The 23,830-nt window shown below is 50.5% G+C and overlaps 1 protein-coding gene across 2 annotated transcripts in view; it reads right to left on the reverse strand.

Annotated features, from left to right (window-relative positions):
• The window catches only part of KIF3C (kinesin family member 3C), a 36,551-nt gene extending 16,820 nt beyond the window's left edge, over positions 1 to 19,731 (reverse strand). The window contains exon 1 of one of the 2 annotated variants that reach the window (XM_045979850.1): positions 17,353 to 19,731. In XM_045979850.1, coding sequence (XP_045835806.1) covers positions 17,353 to 18,903 — 1,551 coding nt within the window. In that variant the 5' untranslated portion in view covers positions 18,904 to 19,731. The remainder of the gene's footprint in view (positions 1 to 17,352) is intronic. The other variant, XM_045979849.1, reaches the window with a different exon arrangement.
• Between the last annotated feature and the right edge of the window lie 4,099 nt (positions 19,732 to 23,830).

A 23,830-nucleotide genomic window follows, 5' to 3' on the forward strand; every position in this document is an offset into this window, starting at 1 on the left:
AATATTTTGTTTATTTGACAGAGAGAAATCACAACCAGGCAGAGAGGCAGGCAGAGAGGAGGAAGCAGGCTCCCTGGGGAGCAGAGATGCGATGCGGGGCTCGATTCCAGGACCCCGAGATCACGACCCGAGTTGAAGGCAGAGGCTTTAACCCACTGAGCCACCCAGGCGCCCCCAGGCATCAGTGGTTTTTAAAGCTTCACGTTAAAGAATCACTGCCATTGGCTCAGGTCTCTGGGTCCTGGGATCTAGCCCCGGGGTGGGTTTCCCAGCTCAGCGGGCGGGGGGGGGGGGGGGTGGGGGGGGGGTGTGTGGGTGGGGGAGTGTGGTGGTCACCTGCTTCTGCCTCTCTCCCTGCTTGTACTCTCTCTGTCTCTCTCTTTCTCAAATGAATACATACAATCTTAAAAACAACAACAACAAAAAGAATCACTGGTTTTGAGGTCCCCCAGAATCAGTATTACCTGGGGACTTGTTAGAAATGCAGGATCTCAGGATCACGGGGGTGGCTCAGTCAGTTACGTGTCTGCCTTTGGCTCAGGTCATCTCAGGGATGGAGCCCTGCATCCAGCTCCCTACTCAGCAGGGAGTCTGCTTCTCCCTCTCCCTCTGCCCTCCCTCCACCCCCATTTGCGCTCTCTCACTCTCTCAAATAAATAAATAAATAAATAATTAAAAAAAAAAGAGAGAAAGAGAGACTCACAGGATCTTGGGCCCTACCAGACCTAGTGAATCAGAATCTGCTTTGTAATGAGATCCCCAGGTGGCCTGTGGGACATGCTTTAAGGGGCATAGTAGTAGCAGCAACAGCTTCCTCATACAGGCTCAGACTGGGTAAGTCATCCATCCAAGGTCACATCGCAGCCATTCAACTTAAATGGAAAACCCAGGTCCAGGTCGGCCTGGCTCCAAAGCCCGAGCTCTTTTCACTCCAGACATTCTTTCTGTTTAGTTTTTAGGAAGCAGAACCTGCTCAAAGAAAAGCAACACGTTTCCAGCAGGAGGAAATCACATCTGACTCATGTGCACGGTTATTCCGGTACTTGGGGAAGCCAGTAGCCAGCCCTTTAGAGGTTAAAACGCTCCCCGCCCCCCCCTCCCATGGTTCTACATCAGAGGGGTGGGGGGCTGTGAGGAGACAGAGAAAGGGAAGTACTTTCTCAGAACACAGGTGGGGGGATGGGGGGTGGATTAGGGAAAGGAAACAGAAACAAACAGGCATGTCTCTGGATGGAAAAACATACGGATATGAACAGACAGGACGGATCGCCAGTAGAAATCATGCAAGAAAGAGAGCACCGGCCAGACCCCCAGCTCCACAGACACCCCCAGATCTTTCTAAATGCTAATGTTCAAGAGCATTTCTAGGCCGAATGAGCTGACAAAAAAACATCCTAGTTACAGTTTTATGCTCTGGGAAGAAGTACTCCTAGCTCTACTAATTAAATGATAGCTGGGAGCAGTCAGTTCTAAGCTAAAAAATAAAAAATAAAAAAATAAGAAAAGAAAAGAGTAAAAGAACAGCACGGGGTGGGGGGAATAATTCTCTATTGTTCCCAGAAGACATTGGCTTAATATTGCCACCAGAGCTAAAAAAGCCACCAGCATCTGGCCAGCCACCACCGTAGAGGTTTTTTGGAAACAAAACAAAAATCATTCCACCCAAATATAAAATGGTGGTGATGCGGCTGAATCTGGGCTACCGTGTGTAGTTCCCTCGCTGCGTCTCTGGGGACCGGCAGGAGCGACAGAGATCCAGAGGACAGCTAAAACCATCCAAGGGCTATTAAAAAATAGGACTCTTCAGTGTGCAAAGACGAAGAAAGGTTAAGAGGATGGACCTGGAAACTGCACAATCAAAACAAGTGTGGGGGCACCTGGCTGACTCAGTCTGCAGAGCGTGAGACTCTCGATCTCAGGATTGTGAGTTTGAGCCCCAGGTTGGGCACAGAGCTCAGGTAACTAAAAAAATAAAATCGGGGTGCCTGGGTGGCTCAGTGGATTAAGCCGCTGCCTTCGGCTCAGGTCATGATCTCAGGGTCCTGGGATCGAGCCCCGCATCAGGCTCTCTGCTCTGCAGGGAGCCTGCTTCCTCCTCTCTCTCTGCCTGCCTCTCTGCCTACTTGTGATCTCTCTCTCTGTCAAATAAATAAATAAAATCTTTAAAAAATAAAAATAAAAAAAATAAAATAGGTGTGAAAAGGAACGATCTGGACTTTTCCAACCAATCCTGGTACATAGAGGAAGAGCTTATACTTTGGACTTTAAAGGACAAATAAAGGGAAGTTCTACTATTTATAGAAGGTAATACATTTATGGAATTTGTTATCTCAGGAGGACTATATTAAATATCTAAGTTTATTAAGGGATTCTAGGGCCACATTTTTTGTAAGTGAGCTCTATGCACAACGTGGGGCTTGAACTCAGGACCCTGAGATCAAGAGTTGCATTTTTTTTTTTTTTAAGATTCCATTTGTTTGACAGAGATCATAAGTAGACAGAGAGGGAAGCAGAGAGAGACGGGGAAGCAGGCTCCCCTCCGAGCAGAGAGACCAATGCGGGGCTCAATCCCAGGACCCTGGATCTGAGCCAAAGGCAGATGCTTTGCCAGACGCTTAAGCGACTGAGCCACTCAGGTGCAACTGGGGACATATTTTTAACGTTTTATTGTCTTTCCTCTTAGAAAAAAAATACAAACTAATATCAAACTAAGTACAGAAACAAAATTAGAAAAACTTTCACATATTCGTCATCTAATCAGCTTTTAAAATTTTCCCTCTTTTTCTAGATTTTTCCAAATGCACACATCATTTTTTCACACCAATAGATATGGTATAAATATAAGTTCATGTCCTGCTATTTCCATTTTACCAAATCTCTCCAGAATTTCCTGTTACTTCCATAAGGTTTGTGACTATAAATATAATGGCTGCATAATATTTACAGTAGATAATTTAAATATATCTGAATAACCCCTATAAGAAAATATTTTGGTTGTGTACAATGTTTACAATAAACACCCTTGTTTTAAAAAAAAACACCTTTGTACATACAATTTTTTGGGTTTCTTTCATCTAAAAAACCTTTTTTTTTTTTTTAAGATTTTATTTATTTGAGAGAGCATGAGCGAGAGAGCATAAGCAGAGGGAGCAGCAGGGGAAGAGGGAGAAGCAGTCTCCTCGCTGAGCAGAGAGCTGCCGTGGGGCTCCATCCCAGGACCCTAGGATCACCACCTGGGCCAAAAGCAGACACTTAATGAAGGGGTATAAACATTTTGTCTATCTTAGAACATATTGCAAAGTTGCCTTTCTTTCTTTCTTCTTCTTTTTTAAAAAGATTTTATTTATTTATTAGAGGGGCACCTGGGTGGCTCAGTGGGTTAAGCCGCTGCCTTCAGCTCAGGTCATGATCTCAGGGTCCTGGGATCGAGCCCCACATCGGGCTCTCTGCTCAGCGGGGAGCCTGCTTCCCTCTCTCTCTCTCTGCCTGCCTCTCTGCCTACTTGTGATCTCTCTCTGTCAAATAAATAAATAAAATCTTTAAAAAAAAAGATTTTATTTATTTATTAGAGAGAGAATGAGAGAGAGAGAGGTCAGCGGAGAAGAGGCTCCCTACTCAGCATGGAGCCTGATGTGGGATTCCATCCTGGGACTCCAGGATCATGACCTGAGCTGAAGGCAGTTGCTTAACCAACTGAGCCACCCAGGCGCCCCCGAAGTTACCTTTCTAACAGATTATATCACTAAGGGTCATCTGGGTGGCTCAGTTCGCTGGGCGGCTGCGTTCGGCTGGGGTCATGATCTCAGGATCCTGGGACAGAGCCCCACATTGGGCTCCCTGCACAGTGGGAAGTCTGCTTCTCCCTCTCCCTCTGCTGCTCCCCCTTCTTGTGCTCTCTCAAATAAATAAAATCTTAAAAAATTATACCACTTAAATGACCGCCAGCAATAAATAATGGAACAATTTTTATTACACTGTCAAAGGCATAATTATCATTATTTTTAAAATTTGCTATGGGGCGCCTGGGTGGCTAGTGGGTTAAAGCCTCTGCCTTCAGCTCGGGTCATGATCCCAGGGTCCTGGGATCGAGCCCCATATCGGGCTCTCTGCTCAGCAGGGAGCCTGCTTCCTCCACTCTCTCTCTCTGCCTTTCTGCCTACTTGTGATCTCTATCTGTCAAATAAATAAAATCTTTAAAAAAATAAAATTTGCTATGATAATAGATATAAAATTGAGTCTCCACTGATTTTATATTCTCTATACCTTTGAGGTGGACTTGTGGAGATCTGATCTCTCCTTTCACGACATACCCCTTTATGCATTTTTTTAAATTATTTTTTTTTCTTGGTGATTTTTTTTTTTTTTTTTTTCAGATTTGACACTCAACTGACTGAACCACCCAGGCACCCCTCTTGGTGATTTTGAAGTAAGGAGCCAGACCTCTGATTCAAACAACTCTTTGTTCAGCCTCCACCTTCTCCAGCTACCCATACCTAAGTCTCATGCTCTTCTCATTCAAAATTCAGGATTCAAGAAACCCATGTGGACATGGGCAGGCGGGATCTGAGCTGCCAATCAGGCCTGGAATCTGATGTATCAGCCAAGACTCCCAGGGCCCCCCAGGCTCTAAGCCCCTCCCCCCACCCCACAACATGATTCCCAAGACAAGTTTCTCTCTGTTGGTTCTTGCTCCTCGGCCTTCAGGTTAGACCCCCTCCTTGGACCCGGAACCCTGCTTCAGGATGTCTCCTTTGAGCTGGGTCCTGACCTCCATGAAGAGAATTCTGGATGACATCTGACTGTCCATCATCACCCAATTCCATTCGTCCACTGCCCCTATGCTTCCCTGCTAGCCCCGCTGAGACCCAGCGCAAACGTGGTCTGAATGACAACTGAATTTGCCTTTCTGGTGACTCGCCAAGGCTTGCCCACTTGCCTAGCCCACACGATCAGCCAAGCCTGTCTGACAGAGCCTGTCTTGTGCTAGAAGAGGGGGCTGGTCCTGGCACAAAATCTGTGGGTGGGCCCCAATCCAGGTGCAAGGTCTCAGCCGCCGCCTTTTTCCCAGTTGCAGCCCATGCTGGCTGTTTCCCCCCCACGCTCTGAAACGCATCATGCACGACGTCAGTTCTTTGCTTAGAAACAGGGTTTGGGGTTTTTTTGGGGGGGTTTTGCTTGGTTTTTGCATTTTTTTTTTTTTAAATATTTTATTCATTTATTTGACTGAGAGAGATCATGAGTAAGCAGAGAGGCAGGCAGAGAGAGAGGGGGAAGCAGGCTCCCTGCTGAGCAGAGAGCCCGATGCGGGGCTTGATCTCAGGACCCCGAGATCATGACCCGAGCCGAAGGCAGAGGCTTAACCCACTGAGCCACCCAGGCGCCCTTGGTTTTTGGTTTTGATTTTAATTTTCCCCCATTTTTCTGAGGATACCAGTGGCCATCTCCTCCGTTTCATCAGATCTTTGTTCTCACTAGCATCTGTGGAGGGCAGGGAGGGACAGGGTTGTCTCAGATCCCTAGGTCCCCCTTCAGGCTTGGGGATACTAAGCAGAGGGGCTGGGAATACAGGGGTCCTAGTCTCCCCAGGAAAAGTTCCCAGGAGTTCTTAGCCTCTGGAATTAATGCTGCCTTTGTGATCCATCACGGCAAAAGATAGGTGGGTGGGGCCTGCAGATAGGACTGGGTTTGGTCTTACTGGTTCTCAATCAGTCCAGTGTAACTAAAAGGCGAGCCGCGGTCGTGGAGGTGGAAGAGGTAGGGCAGGGAGCTCGGGACCATGGTCTGACTCTTGAGAAACCGCAACAAATCGCGGCATAACTAAGGCAGTCTCAGTAAACCCTGGATCCCAATCCTCTTTGCTTGACAGATTAGGAAAGTGAGGCCCAGAGATGGAGTTGTCTAAGCCTGGAGTCTCACAATTAAGGAATTTTTACGTGTATCTGCTCCTACATCAACTATGCTCTTTCCGAATAATTTCCCACTTCGATCAGGGTCTTGATTCCCGATTTTGGAGGCAGGTCAGCTGCCGTGACAGCGAACGGCCAAGCCCATCACAGGGACCATGTGAGTCTACAGACTCAGCGGGGGATATTCAGAGGCTCTCCCCTTCCTATTCAAGGAGCAACCCCGCTGCAAGACCAGAAGGAGGAGGGAGGAGGCCCCAGTACTCATTTTTTTTTTAACTTTTTTTTTTTTTTAAGATTTTATTCATTTGTTTGACAGAGAGAGATCACAAGTAGGCAGAGAGGCAGGCAGAGAGAGAGGGGGAAGCAGGCTCCCTGCTGAGCAGAGAGCCTGATGCTGGCTCCATCCCAGGACCTTGAGATCATGACCTGAGACAAAGGCAGAGGCTTAACCCAATGAGCCCCCAGGTGCCCCCCCCCAGTACTCATTAAGGCTGATCTGAAAAGCCAGAGAGGAGACAGCCAGGCCCAGCCAGCCACTCGTCTGAGAAGATACTATCAGGTATGATTTCACAGAGAGGCCAGACAGGCTCCGCTCGGCCACTGCCAGCTCATCTCTCACGTGTTGCAGGAGACAGGAGTCTCAGAGGCAACCTGTCACGTGTCTGTGGCTGGGCTAGGTCCCTTTTAAACTAATCATCCTATTTGATCACCATAAGAACCATGCGAGATAACGAGTATGATCCCCGCTGGACATGAAAGAAAACCGGGATTCAGACAGGTGAACGGACTCCCTCCAGCTTACGGAGACAGCAAGTGGCAGAGGTGAGATTTGAACACCAGCCTCTTGATTCCACTGGTGTCCCTTTCCCTGGGCCACAGCTTTCTCCCACACTCAGGCAGCAAGGTGCCTTGGAGAGAAGCAGCATTTGGTCTCGGTAACTTTGCCAGATCAGGAACCATCAGGAAAGCTCAGGGCACCATTTCTTTCTCTGCAAGCTAAGCCAGGCAGATCTCTGCTGAAGATGCTTCTGCCAGAGGTGTCTTGGGGGGGGCCTCTGCGATGAGTGGGTGAGGGTGTTAATTACGTGCTTGGGGGAGGTTGTCAGGATCCCTAGCCTCCCAGAGAGAGACCAAGTGCTGGGATGCTCATAGGAAAGGCTGCCTCCTGGGTTCCATGGAGGGATGACAGCCAGAGCACTGGGCAGGTCAGACAGTCTGAATGCTAGTACACACTCTGCCACCCTATTTTATTTTATTTTTTTTTAGGTTTTATTTATTTCACAGAGAGTGAGAGAGATCACAAGTAGGCAGAGAGGCGGGCAGAGAGAGAGAGGGGAAGCAGGCTCCGTGCTGAGCAGAGAGCCTGATGCGGGGCCGATCCCAGGACCCTGAGATCATGACCTGAGCCGAAGGCAGAGGCTTAACCCACTGAGCCTTGCAGGAGCTCCTGCCACCCTATTTGCTATGAAATCTAGGGCATCCGATTTCTTATCTGGAAAATGGAAGAGAGCACCCACTAACCTTGCAGGCTTTGGTATGTGGTGAGTTGGTTGACCAACGTGAAAGTACTCGGTAAGTGATAAAGTACAATCCCATGTCAGTGGTTACTTGTCAATCAGTATCTGTTTGACAGGTACTCACGACTCATCACAAAGAGAAAAAACCCCAATTAGTGGACCATCTTTGCTTCCCTCTGTTATTACAGCCACTCCGATTGCCACAGACTGATTTCTCCTTTTGGGGCTCCCTGGTTATAGATTTCGAGAAGCCAGCAGTAAGGGAAAAAGAAACAAAGGAGACAATGGTAAAGGGAAGAACAGTGCTAAGTTAGTGATTCTCTGTCCTGAGGAACCGAAATCAGGAGACCCAGACCGTTTCCTGCCTTCAGTCTCCTTGGATGGCTTAATACACAACAGAAATGATGCTTGTCTCAAATGCTGAAAATTCTCTCATCAAGAAGGAGACAGTTTGGGCTCAGGAAACATATCAGCTGGGGAGTGAGGTGAGCTGGACTCCACCCATAGCCTTGTCCTGGACGGGGGTATGGATGCCCAGTAGTGCTTCGATGCCCCTCAGAGAAAAGCAGGAAAAAAAAAAAAAAAAAAAAAAAAAAGCAGCCCATCTACTTCAGTGAGAAAACCACAAGCATCTCAGACCTGATCTCTACCTTCCTCCTTCCCTCCATTCCTCTCTGGCCAACAATAGAATGCTACAGTGTCAGGACTGGAGGAGACCTAAGGAGGCTTCAAGTGCAGACTCAGCATCTGATAGCCGAGGCACGGGGCCCAAGGGGCTTACGTGGGTCATCCAGGGTCACGCAGCTCCCAGGCAATGCTTGGTCATTCCTTTCCAGTTCCCACTACCTGTCATTCAAACTGACCTCTAACCCTGGACTCCTGACCTACTGCTTCCCAGGTGAATCAGCAAATAGTACTGAAAGCAAGAAAGCATCTACGGATGATTTCTTATAGTCCCTGGGAGGGGAAGGGACTTGTCCAAGGTCACAGGATTGCCCATAACTGGGTATCACTGAGAATTATTATCATACTGGATCTCCCTCAATTACTCATTTTTTATTATTTTTAATTTTAATTTATTATTATTATTAAAGATTTTATTTATTTACTGGATAGAGAGACAGTGAGAGAGGGAACACAAGCAGGGGGAGTGGGAAGGAGGAAAGCTGGTTTTCTGCTGAGGAGGGAGCCTGATGTGGGGCTCGATCCCAGGATCCCGGGATCCTGACCTAAGCCAAAGGCAGACGCTTAACGACTAAGCCACCCAGGTGCCCCTTTAATTTATTATTTTTAAAGATTCTATTGAATTATTTGAGAGAGAGAACAGAGAGGGAGAGTGAGAGGGAGAAGCAGATTCCCCACTGAGTGGAGATCCCAATGAGCTGGGCTCTGTCCTAGGACCCTGAGACCATGACCCGAGCCAAAGGCAGATGCTTAACCAACTGAGACACCCAGGCGCCCCAATTATTCATTTGTTTAAAAAAAGGTTTTACTTATTTATCCTAGAGAGAGAGAGAGAGAGAGAGGAAGGGAGGTGAGAGGAGCAGAGGGAGAGGGACAAGCAGACTCCATGCTGAGCGCAGAGCCCGATGCAGGGCTCAACCCCATGACCCTGAGATCACAACCTGAGCGGAAATCAAGAGTCCGACGCTCAACCAACTAAACCATCCCAGCGCCCCCGTTATTCATTATTTTTAAGCCAATCTTCCAAAGAGGAGTTAACACATTTCTTTTATACTTTTTTCCCACTTAAATTTTTAGGTTAGTTTTTATTTAACAAAATATATGTTTGTAGTAAAAGTAAAAAAAAGTATAAAGTAAATAAATAATAAATAATAAATAAAAGCCCCCCCCTTCCCCACTAAAATTCCTAGAAATAACTACTGTTAGTGAATTCACGTGATTCCTTCCAGAAATCTAAATAATTTGAAGACTTCATTAACTATATCTGCTGATTTATGTTCTTGGTTATGGGTACTTAAAAAAGATTTGTTGATTATATGAATGGACGGAGCCAGGTAAGTCGGAGGCTGGGGATTTGCATCATTAGGAAGGACGGAGATGGGTTGAGCTAAGCATCTCAACAGAGGAGAGCTCCCACTGGAGCCTATTAGCTAGGGATCTGGCAGGAATCTTTCATTTCCGAAGCTGGTAGTGCAGTGTGGGGGGTACAGATCATGGGTTCTGGAGTCAGGCAGACAGAGGCTCCTATTCTGGCCATAGTACTTCCTAGGCATGGGACCTTGGGTTGTTCCTTCCTTAAGGAGTCTCAGCATCCTCATTTGTCACATGGAGATTAAAATAGTACTACTTTGGGGCACCTGGGTGGCTCAGTGGGTTAAGCCTCTGCCTTCAGCTCAGGTCATGATCTCAGAGTCCTGGGATCGAGCCCCACATCGGGCTCTCTGCTCAGCGGGGAGCCTGCTTCCTCCTCTCTCTCTGCCTGCCTCTCTGCTTACTCGTGATCTCTCTCTGTCAAATAAATAAATAAATAAATCTTAAAAAAAATAGTACTACTTCATGGTGTTATTGTGAGGATTAAAGAAAACGAATGCACATGAAAACAGCGGCATACTTGGTGTTAGACATGCACTGAAGAAACGGTAGCTGTCAGGGTACCTGGGTGGCTCAGTTGGTTAAGTGTCTGCCTTTGGCTCAGGTCATGATCACAGGGTCCTGGGGTGGAGCGTCACACTGGGCTCCCTGCTTGGTGGAAAGTCTGCTTCTCCTGCTCCCTCTTCCACTCCCCTTACTTGTGCTCTCTTACTCTCGTACTTTCTCTCTCTCAAATAAATAAATATATAAATATCTTTAAAATAAGAAAATAAAGGGGTGCCTGGGTGGCTCAGTGGGTTAAGCCTCTGCCTTCGGCTCTGGTCATGATCCCAGGGTCCTGGGATCGAGCCCCACATTGGGGCTCAGTGGGGATCCTGGCCCCCCCCGCCCTCAGTCTGCCTCTCTGCCTACTTGTGATCTCTGTCAAATAAATCAATAAAATCTTAAAAAAAAAAAAAGAAATGGTAGCTGTCGTCGTCATTACTATTGTTGCCATTATTATCTTGCAGACTCAACTCAAGAAAGGAGAAAGCCCACAGGTCCATTACCTAGTGCTATAGAAACAGAACAGCCCAGGTCCTGGTCCTCCTCTGCTAGGGACGGCTGGCAGGAGAGGGAGACAACTAAGAAGGAACACTTTAGTCTGACTGGGAGTTAATGCCCAGGAATTTCTCAGGATATTACAAATTCCAGATCCACCAGACTACAAGAGCAAGTGGACCCTGACCCTGAGCACAGGTGGGGCGCCTTGCTCGGAGGGCGGGGCTGAAGGGCTGCATCTGTGGGAGGAGGGGACCGTCTTCTTATCTTCTCAGGCCACCTGGCTCCGCAGCTCTCAGGCCCAGAAGGCTCCAGAAGTGTGCAAGACTGGCCAGGTAAAACTGGCTAGCAGGACGTGGCCAAAGAAGGGTGCCCTTCTCCAGCTGCATTCCAGGCCCTTCCCCTAATCCTCAGAGCACAAAGAGAACATTATCACACCCACTTCACGCAGTCGTGATCTCTGGGGGTTGGCGGTGACTGAGGGCCATGCGTAATGTACTCCTCCAGCCAAAGCACATCGGGAGAAACCCCACACTGGACCCAAAGGCCTGCGGAGCCTCCAAGTAACTCAAAGCCCCAGACCTCTGATGGAAATGTATTAGTCAGTCTTCAATGCCTCCTACCAGTCAAATCTTTATAATTACAAAATGCCTCCAGCTCGTGACAGTTCTGTGAACTGTTAACGCTGCCAGGGATGAGTAGTTAACTGTCCCCTATAGCACTTTCTCTTACTTTCTCTTCTATTGGGGCTTCTCCCCAGGATCCCTGATGTTCAGCCTTTTACCCACACTCTCCCTCCTGCCCTCCGCCTTTATGACTCCACTTCTCTTCCCCTCTTCCCTGTCCCCTTCTATTTCTTCCCTGTTTTTCTCTCCATTCTTTTCTCTCTCTTTTTATATTTTAAAGATTTTATTTATTTATTGGACAGATAGAGATTACAAGTAGGCAGAGAGGCAGGCAGAGAGAGAGAGGGGGAGGCAGGCTCCCCGCTGAGCAGAGAGCCCCATGTAGGGCTCGATCCCAGGACCCTGAGATCATGACCTGAGCCAAAGGCAGAGGCTTAACCCACTGAGCCACCAGGTGCCCCCCCAAAAAGAGTATTTTTAACAATCAAGGACTTTTAGAAGGAGGAGACCTTAAAGGCCATCAAGATTAATGGTTTTGCTGATACATGAATCCCTTTAGAGCAACTCTGACACTCCATTTCTCCTTGAGCACTTCCACGGTTTGGAGCCTGCTACCTCTAGGAGCGGTCCATTTCTAGATGTCAAGAAGTTCTTTATATTAAGCTTAGTCTGCTCCCCTAATTACCACCAGGACAATCCAGGTTATAAAAACAGTGCAATAGCAGAAAGGCAGTGAGGTACATATTAGCTTCAAAAGATAGAGGTAGACCAGCTGGCTGTGAGGTCTCTCACTGGAGTAGCTTGCCTGGGTGGGTAAGATGGAGGAGACATATGGCAGCCGGTCTCTGCTAGGTCTTGAATGCTAGTCTAAAATGTGGTGTGTTTGACTTATCAAGGCAAAGCCAAGTGTGACTGTCTATTAGGCAGTAATAAACAGCTGTGCTTACATGCTAGGAAGTGTGCAAAGCACTTCAACATTATCTCATTTAATCCTCTCAATAACATTAACGTCGGTACTATTATTATTTCATTTTATAGATGATTGACTGAGATCTTTCATGAAACCCAGGCCTGTCTGTGTCTGATGCACATGATCTGAATACAGCACAAAATAAGGTCCGCAGAGACCAGGATGGGAGGCCCTGATCTGGGAACTCATTTACTAGACAGACAGAATGTCAAGAACGGAGGGCCTGGGTCCCATTTGAGCTCTCTTCTACAGACAGGCCCCCCATCTCCCTTGCTAGTCTCCTGTTTGCTTTAAACTCCACAGATCCATTTCCAGCTGCCCCCTGGATTTTGTCGCCTCAAATTCCACGGCACAAGCTTCTGCCAGTTTTCACCTAGCAACCAGTTCCCAAAACTGATATTCCACATCTTGAAGCATAAAAGGAGATCACGGACTCTGAAAAACAACCTGAGGGTTTTGAAGGGGTGGGGGTGGGAGGTTGGGGGAACCAGGTGGTGGGTAATAGGGAGGGCACGTATTGCATGGAGCACTGGGTGTTGTGCAAAAACAATGAATACTGTTACGCTGAAAAAATAAATTAATTAATTAAAAAAAAAAAAGGGAGATCACATTTTGTGTTTAACCAACCTGGGCTCAACTAGATTTGCCACATAAAACTATGAGGCCTTGGGCAAGTTACTTAACCTCTATGGGCCTCAGTTTTCTTAGATCTAAAATGGGAAGAGTAACAACACTGTTCTTGGAAGGTGCTTGCGTAGATTAAATTCGATCATGTGTACATAACAAGTAGTACAGTGCTTGACACATAGCAGGTGTTACGGAAACAGCATCATTATTGCAATGACTACTGTTTCTGGGGCTTGAAACTCCCTCCTGCATACCTTCTTATGGTTAATCCCCATGCTGAGAGGTGGGGGGGGGGGGAGAAGAGGGAGCCACAGAGTGGACAGTAAACATTCAATGTACTTTGTATTCTCTGTGAGGACCTCGCCCCTTTGGCTGTGGGCGCCACTTCTACAGGGTCTCTCTTCTACGGCTGCAGACAGAGCCGGGTTCTAGCTCTTCTCCCTCCAGACCTGCTCATGTGGGGATAAACAGGCAGTGCCTCTTCTACTCCTCCTTTTAGTTGAAACCGGCATTTTGTGCCATCTCCAGCCCTAATGTCCCTTAGCCACCCTTTTTTCCTTCTAAGAATCGAGGATCAGTTATAGAAAGCACCTGGTCCAATCCCTCAAAAAAACTGAGTTCAAAAGTCAAGGATCTTGCACAATGAAATGTGAGTAAAGTGGGCCTTCTCTCAACCCATCCACACGCTTTCACGGGTCCTCACTGCAGTCCACACATTGTGCACGATCATCTGAGCCCCAGCCTCAGTTGTGGGTCTGTGACTGCATCCCCTTCCTCACAGGCCTAGCATGCTATCAAGCCCCCGGGGGATGCTCCGTAAGGAAGGGCTGCTAATGATTAGTGAGAAACTGGGCCCTGATCACAATCACGAGCCCGCACACATTTGCACACCCTCACATCCCCTGGGGCCCACAGTGAATATGGAAAGAGAGATGAAAGGAGACTCCAAGGAGACAGGCATGGTGTTTGTACACAGTGAGGGGAGAACAAAGGAAATGGGGAGCCTGGAGGTGGCAGGCAGGGGAAGCAGGCGAGCCAGACTGTAAGATGAGTCAGAGTGAATGAGGGCAGTAGGTCGTACCAGCTCTGGCTTCGTTGCCCCCAGAGGGTGGTGGGAGCTGGAAGAAGGGAATGGGGGGAGGCGATTAGGGGAGCTGCTGCCATAACTCAGAAGTGGGACCTGGAGAGAGTGTGCAGCAGATGGGGAGCAAAAGCTCAGTTAATTTCCAGGAGGGACCCGAGCTCCCTCTCTTCGGAGTCCTCCTGGCTCTTTCTTGCCTGGCTCTGCTTCCAGAGCTGTGGGATCAGCCGGTGGGATCAGCCGGTGGGGGTGCGGGGGGTGGAGAAAAGAGTCAAGCTAACAGCAAAGCTGTCAGTCCCCCAGATCACTGGACCCGGGCCTGATCGACAGAGGCCACCCTGTTGCTGCTAATGCCCCTCCTTTTATTTGGTCCTTTCAACTTATTTCCAATGCCCTCCCACTAATCTCATTTCATCTTGGGCACAGACCTGTGAAATAGGCAGGCCTGGGATTATCTCTGATGTGCTCCTCCCCTCTAATCTGTGATCCCTCAAGAGCCCTCAGATTGTTTCCTCCATCCTAGAAAGATCCAATGCAGAATCAGGCTGTGCCTTGAGGATAGGAAGAGGTTGGGGTTCTCTGTCCAGGCTCTACTCAAGCTGTCTTGGTGGTGTTTGTCCTGGGCTGGGTGTGACAAGAAGTCACAGGATACGGACTCATTCCCCTCCTGGAATTTCCCAGCCGGCCCGCCCCCTTCACTCATGTCTGAAAGCCTGGCACATAACGACAAAATCACCCAGTTTCCAGGGAGCTATGTCAGACTTTTCTTCATCAGGAGAATAGAAACCTGAGGCCTAGAGAGGCAAAGGCCTTGGCCCTGAGTCACACAGTGAGCGGACATGGAGGGATGGTGATGACTTGGGAAGAGCAGGGGTCCGGGAGCATGAGCAGACCTGAGTCCCAGTCTTGGCTCCACTGTTTCTCAGCCCAGGGGCACAGAGACAGGCACTCAAGCTCTCCAGTCTTGGTTTTCTTAACTGTCAAATGGGAACACCCATCTCTTGGGGTTGCTTGAGATGAAGTTGTCAAAGTGTTACATAAAAATGAATTATTCTGGGGCACCTGGGTGGCTCAGTGGGTTAAAGCCTCTGCCTTCAGCTCAGGTCATGATCCCAGGACTCTGGGATCGAGCCCCGCATCCGGCTCTCTGCTCAGCAGGGAGCCTGCTTCCTCTTCTCTCTCTGCCTGCCTCTCTGCCTACTTGTGATCTCTGTCAAATAAATAAATAAAATCTTTAAAAAAAAATGAATTGGGCGCCTGGGTGTCTCAGTGGGTTAAGCCGCTGCCTTCGGCTCAGGTCATGATCTCAGGGTCCTGGGATCGAGTCCCGCATCGGGCTCTCTGCTCAGCAGGGAGCCTGCTTCCCTCTCTCTCTCTCTCTGCCTGCCTCTCTGCCAACTTGTGATCTCTCTCTGCCAAATAAATAAATAAAATCTTAAAAAAAAAATAAAAAAAAATAAAAAAAAATGAATTATTCTGATTATCAGGTAGCACAGGTAATATTAGGACTCCGGCGTAAGGGAAAAAGGCTGGATCAAGCATAAAGAGTCTGGGATCTCATTAACTCATCTATATGGCCCTGGGCAAGGCCAAGCCTCAGTTTCCCAATGCCTCTGCCTCTAAGAAGGAGGGTTCTGTGGACCATACCTCTCGTGCAAGAATTCTGGTGCTGGCTGCCCTGACTTCTTGACCGTCCTATTATCTCTGCCCCACATTGCCTTAGATCCAAGAACCTTACTGAGGGAGCCGGTCAGTTGCCAACAATGGGAGATCCCATTGTTCCCAATGGGAAGGATCTTCTAGATCCTTCACACCAAGCCCTCTCCCATTTCCTCAGGGCTAAAGTGTGCTTCTGTACTGTCTTAGCCTCCACTGCCTCCCAGCTTTAAGGGCAATGAGGGTGGAGAAGGGAAGTAAGGGGGAAGGGGCTTCCCTTGGTAATGAAACTAATGACAGGTTGCCCATGTAAGATTTTCCAGTGGAAAGCACCAGATTGCCTGGATTCCTTTCCTCCTAGGGAAGGCTGAGTCTAGCTATTCGGCTATCATCTTGCTTCTCCCCAGATGGCCCCAAAGGTGCCAGGCCTCTGAGCATTCTTTGAGGAAGCATCTCAGCAGAACCCTTGCTGAGCTCACGGAGGTGAATTAAATATTAAAGACACAAGGCCAGAGCCCCTGTGCAGCAGCACATTCCCATAACCCAGACAATGGCACACAGTTCATCTGCCAGGCTTCCCAGCAGCTGCCACTCTCCCTCCCCAGGCGGAGTTCCCTGCTCCCCAGCCCACACTCTTGAGAGGGCATAAAAAATAGCAATGTTTTATTCTCTCCAGCAAGTGATCAGCTCCTGGTTCCCTGTGTCCTCCCTCCAACCTTTAGCACTGAGAAGTCCAGGGACCTGGAAATGCCTGGAACATTGAGTTGTGGCATCTGCGGCAATGAAAGTGAACAGGTCTGTGGCTGGTCTGGCAGAGACCTCTGTAGCTTAGCCCCACCTTGAGCCTGGAGGCCCCCATCAGGAAGGTCCGGATAGCTCTCAGGGCAATGGGAAATTAGATCTTGCTGGGATGAAGCCTGGGTGGGGGTGGGGGGGTGGCAGTTTGCTTCTCAGCTTCAAAGAGCTTCAGAGATCACCCAGGCCACCTCAGTTTTACAAAAAGGCAAACTGAGGATTTAGGAAAGGAGAAAGCAACTTACAGAAGGTCACTCGATGAGCAATAGAATAGCTAGGCCCAGACTCCAGTTCTCCAGGATAGAGCACAGTGCTCTCGCCTACCCTCTCCTGTGATCTCTGGATCTCCTTCCTAATTCTAGCAAGCACTGGGCCCTGCATGGGTCCCACGGACTGCTTTCAGGGGGCAGGATCCATTCCTAGCCCCTCTGGCTATCCCAGTACCAAAAGAGCACAGCGCTCATGCGCTCCAGCTCAGCTTTGCCACCTGGTAGGATGGTAGGTCATGTCACCTCTGAGCCTTAGTTCCTCACCCATAAAATGGGGGCTTAAGAACCAGTAGCCTGGATGGCTAAGGATCAGATGAGATCATGTCTGTGGGGCATTTGGTAGATTGGGAAGTGCCATCCAAATGTCAGATATTATTAAAATGGTGTGAGGTGTGAAGGTGCTGCAGAGGGAGGAAGTCCCAGGGGAGGCGGCTATGCAAGGGAACCCACCCCCAAATGAGGCTGAGGACCTGCCTGGTCACCCCAAGGACCTGATTCTGACGGCCACGGGCAGAGACTGACAGGCAGTTGGTCAGACCAGCCCAAGCTTGCTGGCTTGAAAGACCACCTGCCTGCTTTGCTTTGCATGTGTGTGTGTGTGTGGTTTGTCTGTCCTCCTAAGTGCTCCTGGGAGGCTCTGTCTGGCAGCCCAGAATTGCGGGGATTTATTTCCCTGGCTGCTCCAGGGGAGCACTGGGTAGGAAGGCAAGCGTGTTGTGCTGAGGGAGGACACCTTGCTTCAGGTAGGATCAAAGACCTGCAAAGAGAAGCCTGCCAGCCCAGATCCCGCTGCTGTCTGGGGCCCTTACCTTGTACTTGGCCGCGAGCAGCTCCGTGGCCTGCTGTTCCCGCCTTAGGTCTTCCAGCATCTTCTCCTTTTCCTCCAGCAGCTTCTGCTTCTCCTCGCTCACCAGGCTGCGGTCATCCTGGATGGCCGCCTTCTCCTCCTCCAGGCGCTCCTTCTGCTCCTGCAGGTAATTCTCCATGTTCTTGTCCAAGGCTGACTCCAGGATGGGCTGGGGCGGGCGGTGGTTGTTGTTGTTGTCATCCTCTTCTTCGGCCACCCAGGCCTCTATCACTGGCCCCTCGGGGTACCCAGCTGGGGCCGACACGGCATTCTTCCTGCGGCTGCTCTTCCTCCGGAGCCGCTTTCCCAACATCCCCTTCTTCTCCAGCTGGGCCTTCAGGCGGGCGATCTCCTCCTGGAATTCCCGCAGCAGCGTGTCCTTGGGGTCCTCGTTCACCCGGGGCTTGTTCTTGATGTTCTTGGCCCTGTTGGCAAAGCGCAGGGTGGAGAGGCTCTCGTCATAGCTGTGAGAAGCCGGCCCCAGAGTGGCCACCATGATGGTCTTGGCGTTCCCCCCCAGAGAGTCTTGGAGCAGCCGGGTCAGCTTGGAGTCCCGGTAGGGGATGTGGGTGCTCCTGTTGCCCGCCAGAGCAGCGATCACGTTGCCCAGGGCAGACAGCGAGAGGTTGATTTTGGAGGCTTCCTTAGGCCTCTCTCCGCCACCACCGCCACCGCCGCCACCCCCACCTCCACCGCTGCCACTACCCGTGGACTGTGTGGCCGTCCCTCCAGCGGCATTGGGGCCTGCCTTGTTCTGCCTCTCGCTGCCAGCCAGGTCCACCAGGTTGAGCTTGCCCACACGGATGTGGTCCTGGCCATCTGAGCCCCGCTCGCTGCACTCCACAGTGATGACGAAGATGGCGTGGGAGCGGGAGCTGACCTCATTCATGTGCGTGCTGCCCACCGCCCGGGTCTGGTTCCCCAGGTTCATCACGTGCTCGATCTCCTTGACGTTCTTGGTGACGAAGGAGGAGAGGTCCTTGATGTAGACACCGGTCTCCGGGTTCTCCTTCAGTTCTAGCCTCTTGCCAGGCTCTTTGGAGAGCAGGTCCCGGATCTCCTCCTGGTAGATCTCCAGGTAGGAGGCCCGAACCAGGTACTGCTGGTTCTGGGAGCGAGAGATGTGGGTGAAGATATGCTCAAAGGCATTGGGGATGACCCCCCGCAGCTCGGGCTCCACCCAGGTCCCCTGCATGGTGTAGGTCTTGCCGGTGCCTGTCTGGCCATAGGCAAACACGGTGCCATTGAAACCCTGAAGTACCGAGTCTACCAGGGGCCTCACGGTTTCATCATATAAGTCTGCCTGCTTGGAGCTGGCATCATACACGGCATCAAAGGTGAAGGACTTGGGCAGCTCCCCTGGGGCAGCGCGGGGGTTCCGCAGGGTCACCTGGCCCAGTTTCACGTCCATGGTCAGGATCTGCTCGTGACCAGCAGCCTCCTCCTTCCGGCTGAGGGGGCGGCACCGGGCCACCACCTTCAGGGCCTCGCTGGCCTTGGTTTTACTGGCCATCTTGATGCTCTGTCCTTCCTGCTCCCCAGGGCCCCTCCGCAGCCTGGGCGGTCCTGCTGGCCTCCCTAGGTCGGGATCAGCGGGGCCAGCCCAGCCCCCAGGCGCCGCTCTTCAATCCGCAGGCAGCCTCCTAGGGTGGGGATGCTGGGAGGTGGCCCCGCCGCTGCAGCAGTCCGGGCCTCCACCGCTCTCCGGTCCTCGCTGCACCCGCCGGGCAGGGGAGAATTAGGCAGAATCCCCCAGCAGCCGCGGGAGCCGCGCCGGCCGAATGGCAGTGCCCGGAGCCCGCCCCATGCTGGGGCAGAGGGAGCGCTGCCGTAAACAGCTACGGCAACAATGAGATAAAGGAAGAGGAAAATGGGATGGGGGGTGGGCGGCGAAGCTGTCTTCTCCTCCTCCTCCTCCTCCTCCTCTTCTAGGGATCCATGGCGGGGGCTGCCGGTCCTGGGCGGCCGGGGGTCCCGGCCCTTCCGAGGGCAGAGTCTCACCTGGAGTCCTCCCCTCGCGCTGGGGGATCATTCATTGCAGCCCGCGCGGCTGCTGCTGCCCCTGCCTCCACCTTCCCCGCCTCTGCCACCGGAGAATGAGAGAGAAAAACAGAAGGGGATGGGGCGGAGCAGCGGCGGCGAGAGTGATGTTGCCGCCGCGCTGCGGCCCCAGCTAAGCCGCCCGGCTGGGGTGGGGCAAGGGGCGGGGCCGCGGGGCGGGAGGCGCGAGCCCGGCGCGGCCGGCGCGCGGGGGACAAGGGTGCATCGCCCGTTCGCACCCCTGCAGACCCCTCCGGAATGACAGGCTCGGGTGCCGACCCGGGTCCCGCGCCCACCAGGCGGGTGCGGCGCAGCCACCGCCCGCCGTCACCCCACCGGGCCCGAGCATGCTGGGAATTGTAGTCCTGCCTTTGTTAACCGGGTTCTGGCAGGTTGCTGATGCGTTCTCCGGTCCGGGAGGCCCCTCCCTCTCTGGCACTCAACCTAAGAGGGACTGCTGAGGTCGCAGCCTACCTGGGACTGGGGTATCCACCACCCACACTTGTTCCCTCCAAAGGCACCATCCTCAATCCCTCCACTGCTCCTGCCTTTCAGCCCGCAGACGTGGACACGTCCCCCCTTCCCTTCGGAGGGTCGCTAGGCACCTTGACTCCTGAATGTTTCTCGATTCTTCCCTTCCCTTCCCCTAAGCCTCGTTTACTTCTGGCCTTCCTCTTGTCTCCTGTAACCACCTTCCAGCTGATTCTCTCCTCACGTCTTCTCTGCACATGTACCCGGGTCCCTTGCCTTCCTCCTCTTCCTCTTCTAGCCTTCCATCAAGCCCCACCATCTTCTGACCCCGGCCTAATTTCCCAGCCTCCCCTCCAGGTACTCTCCCACAGAGAACCTGCGTTCCAGAAGTCCATTCCTTCAAGCAGTTCCCCGGGGGCCTGCTGAGCCCCAGGCCCCATTCTAGGAGTTGGACCTCCTTGTCCACAAGGACCTCTCGTTCTAAGAACCTTGTTTTGTTTTCTTAAGTGACTGTGCTGTGTTGCATCCTTGTGCCTTTGCCCAGAGGGCGCTGTCACCCTTCTACACCTGGCAGCCTGCCACTGGCGCAGTTCAAGCACTTCCTCCTCTGGACATCTTCCCTGATCAATTTCTTTTCCATAGCAGAAAGAGACAGAATTTGCCTAAAACCAAGCTTGGGTTCAACTTGCACTTCTGATCGCCATCCAAAATGGTGTGACTTTGGGCAATCTCTTATCTTGCTCTAGCCTCAATTTCCTCATCTGTTTAAAACAACTAGAGGGAGCCTGGCTGGCTCAGTCAGTTAAGCCTCCAACTCTTGATTTTGGCCCAGGTCATGATCTCAGGGTCCTGGGATGGAGCCCCCCTCATCTTTGGGCTCAGCGGGGAGTCTGCTTGTCCCTCTCCCTCTGCTCCTCCCCTCCCTATGTAAGTAAGTGAGTAAGTAAGTAAATAAATAAATAAAATCTTAAAAAAAACAACAACAAACAGTTGGATAGGGGGAGGGGAATAATACTCTATGGAGTGGCCGTGAGACTCAGATGAAACAATGAACAAACTCTTCTGCAGATGAGAAGACTTTTTTTTGTTAAGATCTTATTTATTTATTTGACAGACAGAGATCACAAGCAGTCAGAGAGGCAGGCAAGAGAGAGGAGGAAACAGGCTCCCCGCTGAGCAGAGAGTCCGACGCGGGGTTCGATTCCAGGACCCTGGGACCACGACCCAAGCCGAAGGCAGAGGCCTTAACCCACTGAGCCACCCAGGCACCCCGAGACGACTTTTTTAAAAAAGATTTCATTTTTATTTATTTATTTATTTATTTTTAAAGATTTTATTTATTTATTTGACAGACAGAGATCACAGGTAGGCAGAGAGGCAGCCAGAGAGAGGAGGGGAAGCAGGCTCCCTGCTGAGCAGAGAGCCCGATGCGATGCGGGGCTCGATCCCAGGGCCCTGGGACCATGACCTGGGCCGAAGGCAGAGGCTTTAACCCACTGAGCCACCCAGGTGCCCCTAAAAAGATTTTATTTTTGAGTAATTCCCACACCCAGCATGGGATTCAAACTCACTATCGGAGATCAAGAGCCACATGCTCCACCTATTGAGCCAGGCAGGTGCCCCTGAGAAGACTTTTTAAAAAGATTTTATTTTATTTATTTGCCAGAGAGACAGAGAGAGAGAGCATGAGAATACAGTTAGGGGAAGGGGCAGGCAGAGGGAGAAGGAGAAGCAGGCTCCCCGTTGGGCAGGGAGCCTGATGTGCAGCTGGGCGTGGAACCCATCCTTGGAGCCTGGGAACAGGACCTGAGCTGAAGGCAGACGTTTAACCGACTGAGCCACTCAGATGCCCCTGAGAAGACTTATTTTTTTTATTTTATTTAAAAAATTATTTTATTTATTTATTTGACAGACAGAGATCACAAGTAGGCAGAGAGGCAGGCAGAGAGAGAGGAGGAAACAGGCTGCTTGCGGAGCAGAGAGCCCAATGTGGGGCTAGATCCCAGGACCCCGGGATCATGACCTGAGCCAAAGGCAGAGACTTTAACCCAGGTGCCCCCCGAGAAGACTTATTTATAAGCAAGCCCTTAATACATGCTTGTGGACTGGTTTGGTTTGCCTGACAGCTTTCACTTTCTTGAGTATCCTCGATGGACCAGATCCGTGTTTGCTGTTCCTCTTTGGGGGTCTTCGTATTTTTCCTCTAGGATACAAATCAGGTATAATTCCTCAAGTCCAAGGACCGAGCCAGTGTCCTACCCATGTCCTACTCTGCAGAGGGCAGTTGCATCTGTGGGCTGAGCCTGAGTTGTCCTTCCTCTCTGAGATCCAGATCGAGGAGGTAGTATTATCTGAAACCTCAAGGCCCCTCCCCACAGAGACACCGGAAGAATCTTTGCACAAAACATCTCTGATCATGTATTCTCTGGAGGACCTTTTTGTTTACTTCTTCACCTTCAAAGTTCATCTTCAAATGTCCTTCAGGACCTGAAGGACAGCAGCTCGACTGGAAGCTTGAGGCTGCTGGTGGCTTGCTTACTTGGGAACTTTCCTGACTTTCCTCAACCCTCTCTTTGATCAGGCTGTACAGTTTGTGAGTAACTTGGCTTTTGGACCAATTACTGGGTGGGGTTTTGGCTTTGTAGACTAACCTTTCTTGGCTTCGGCAGTCTGACTTCTGGATGGACCGACCATTTGGCTCTTGAACTATTTTCTTGTTGCATTTGGCTTTGGTTTTTGGACTACCCTTTCTCTGCTTTGCCTAACACCTGATGCCATGGGGCTGCTGGACGAAAGGGATTCTGGTCTCATTCTCCCCACCTGATACCACCACCTGGCAAGGCACTTGTCCAGATCTTCCTGCGTGGAAGGGAGGCTGGAAGCCCATTGCTCACAAGATGTGTGATCCTCAGTAAAGTAAAACTTCCCTGAACAGCTTATTTTCTCAGAATTAAGAACTCTGCCATTACTTGCAGGGTTTACATGAGTATTAAGGGAGATAATGCAGAAACTCCCAGGATGTAGAAGGCATTCAAGAAATCGTAGTTTTGGGGCACCTGAGTGGCTCAGTGGGTTAAAGCCTGTGCCTTCGGCTCAGGTCATGATCTCAGGGTCCTGGGATCGAGCCCCGCATTGGGTTCTCTGCACAGCAGGGAGCCTGCTTCCTCCTCTCTCTCTCTGCCTACTTGTGATCTCTGTCTGTCAAATAAATAAATAAAATCTTTTAAAAAAAAGACTTTAAAAGAAAAAAAAAGAAATCGTAGGGTTTTTTTTTTAAGATTTTATTTATTTATTTGACAGAGAGAGATCACAGGTAGATAGAGAGGCAGGCAGAGAGAGAGAGAGGGAAGCAGGCTCCCCGCCGAGCAGAGAGCCCGATGCGGGACTCGATCCCAGGACCTGAGATCATGACCTGAGCTGAAGGCAGCGGCTTAATCCACTGAGCCACCCAGGCATCCCAAGAAATCGTAGTTTTCCTGCCTTTTGTCCTTCATGTTCAAAGTTGTTCACATCCTGCATTTCCCTTTTCAGCTTCTTTATCATCCATTCTTTCTTCCCTCTCCCTGTTCCACACTCAAGTCTCCAACCACTTGGGTTTTCTGGAAGTCCTCCCAACACATCATAATTTTCGGGGTCATCATATGACTTTGTCCATGCTGCATCTCTGTCTGCAGTATGTTCTCCTAACTTTGTTCCTGTCTACACAGGCTCACCTCCTACTCGTTCTGCAACTCGATATAGTTTCTACTACCACTGCTCAATAAAGATTCCTCTTGCCAAGGGTATCAGTAACCCCACGGTGCCATTTCTAGTGGACCTTTTCAATAGAAGCCTTTGACACAACCCACTTCTTCCTTCTTTAGCAAACTCTCCCTCACTTCCTATGGTTTTCATGACCCTATACTTTTTTGGGTTTCCTCCTCCAGCTC

Source organism: Meles meles, chromosome 15 (assembly GCF_922984935.1).
Source record: "Meles meles chromosome 15, mMelMel3.1 paternal haplotype, whole genome shotgun sequence".
NCBI lineage: Eukaryota > Metazoa > Chordata > Mammalia > Carnivora > Mustelidae > Meles > Meles meles.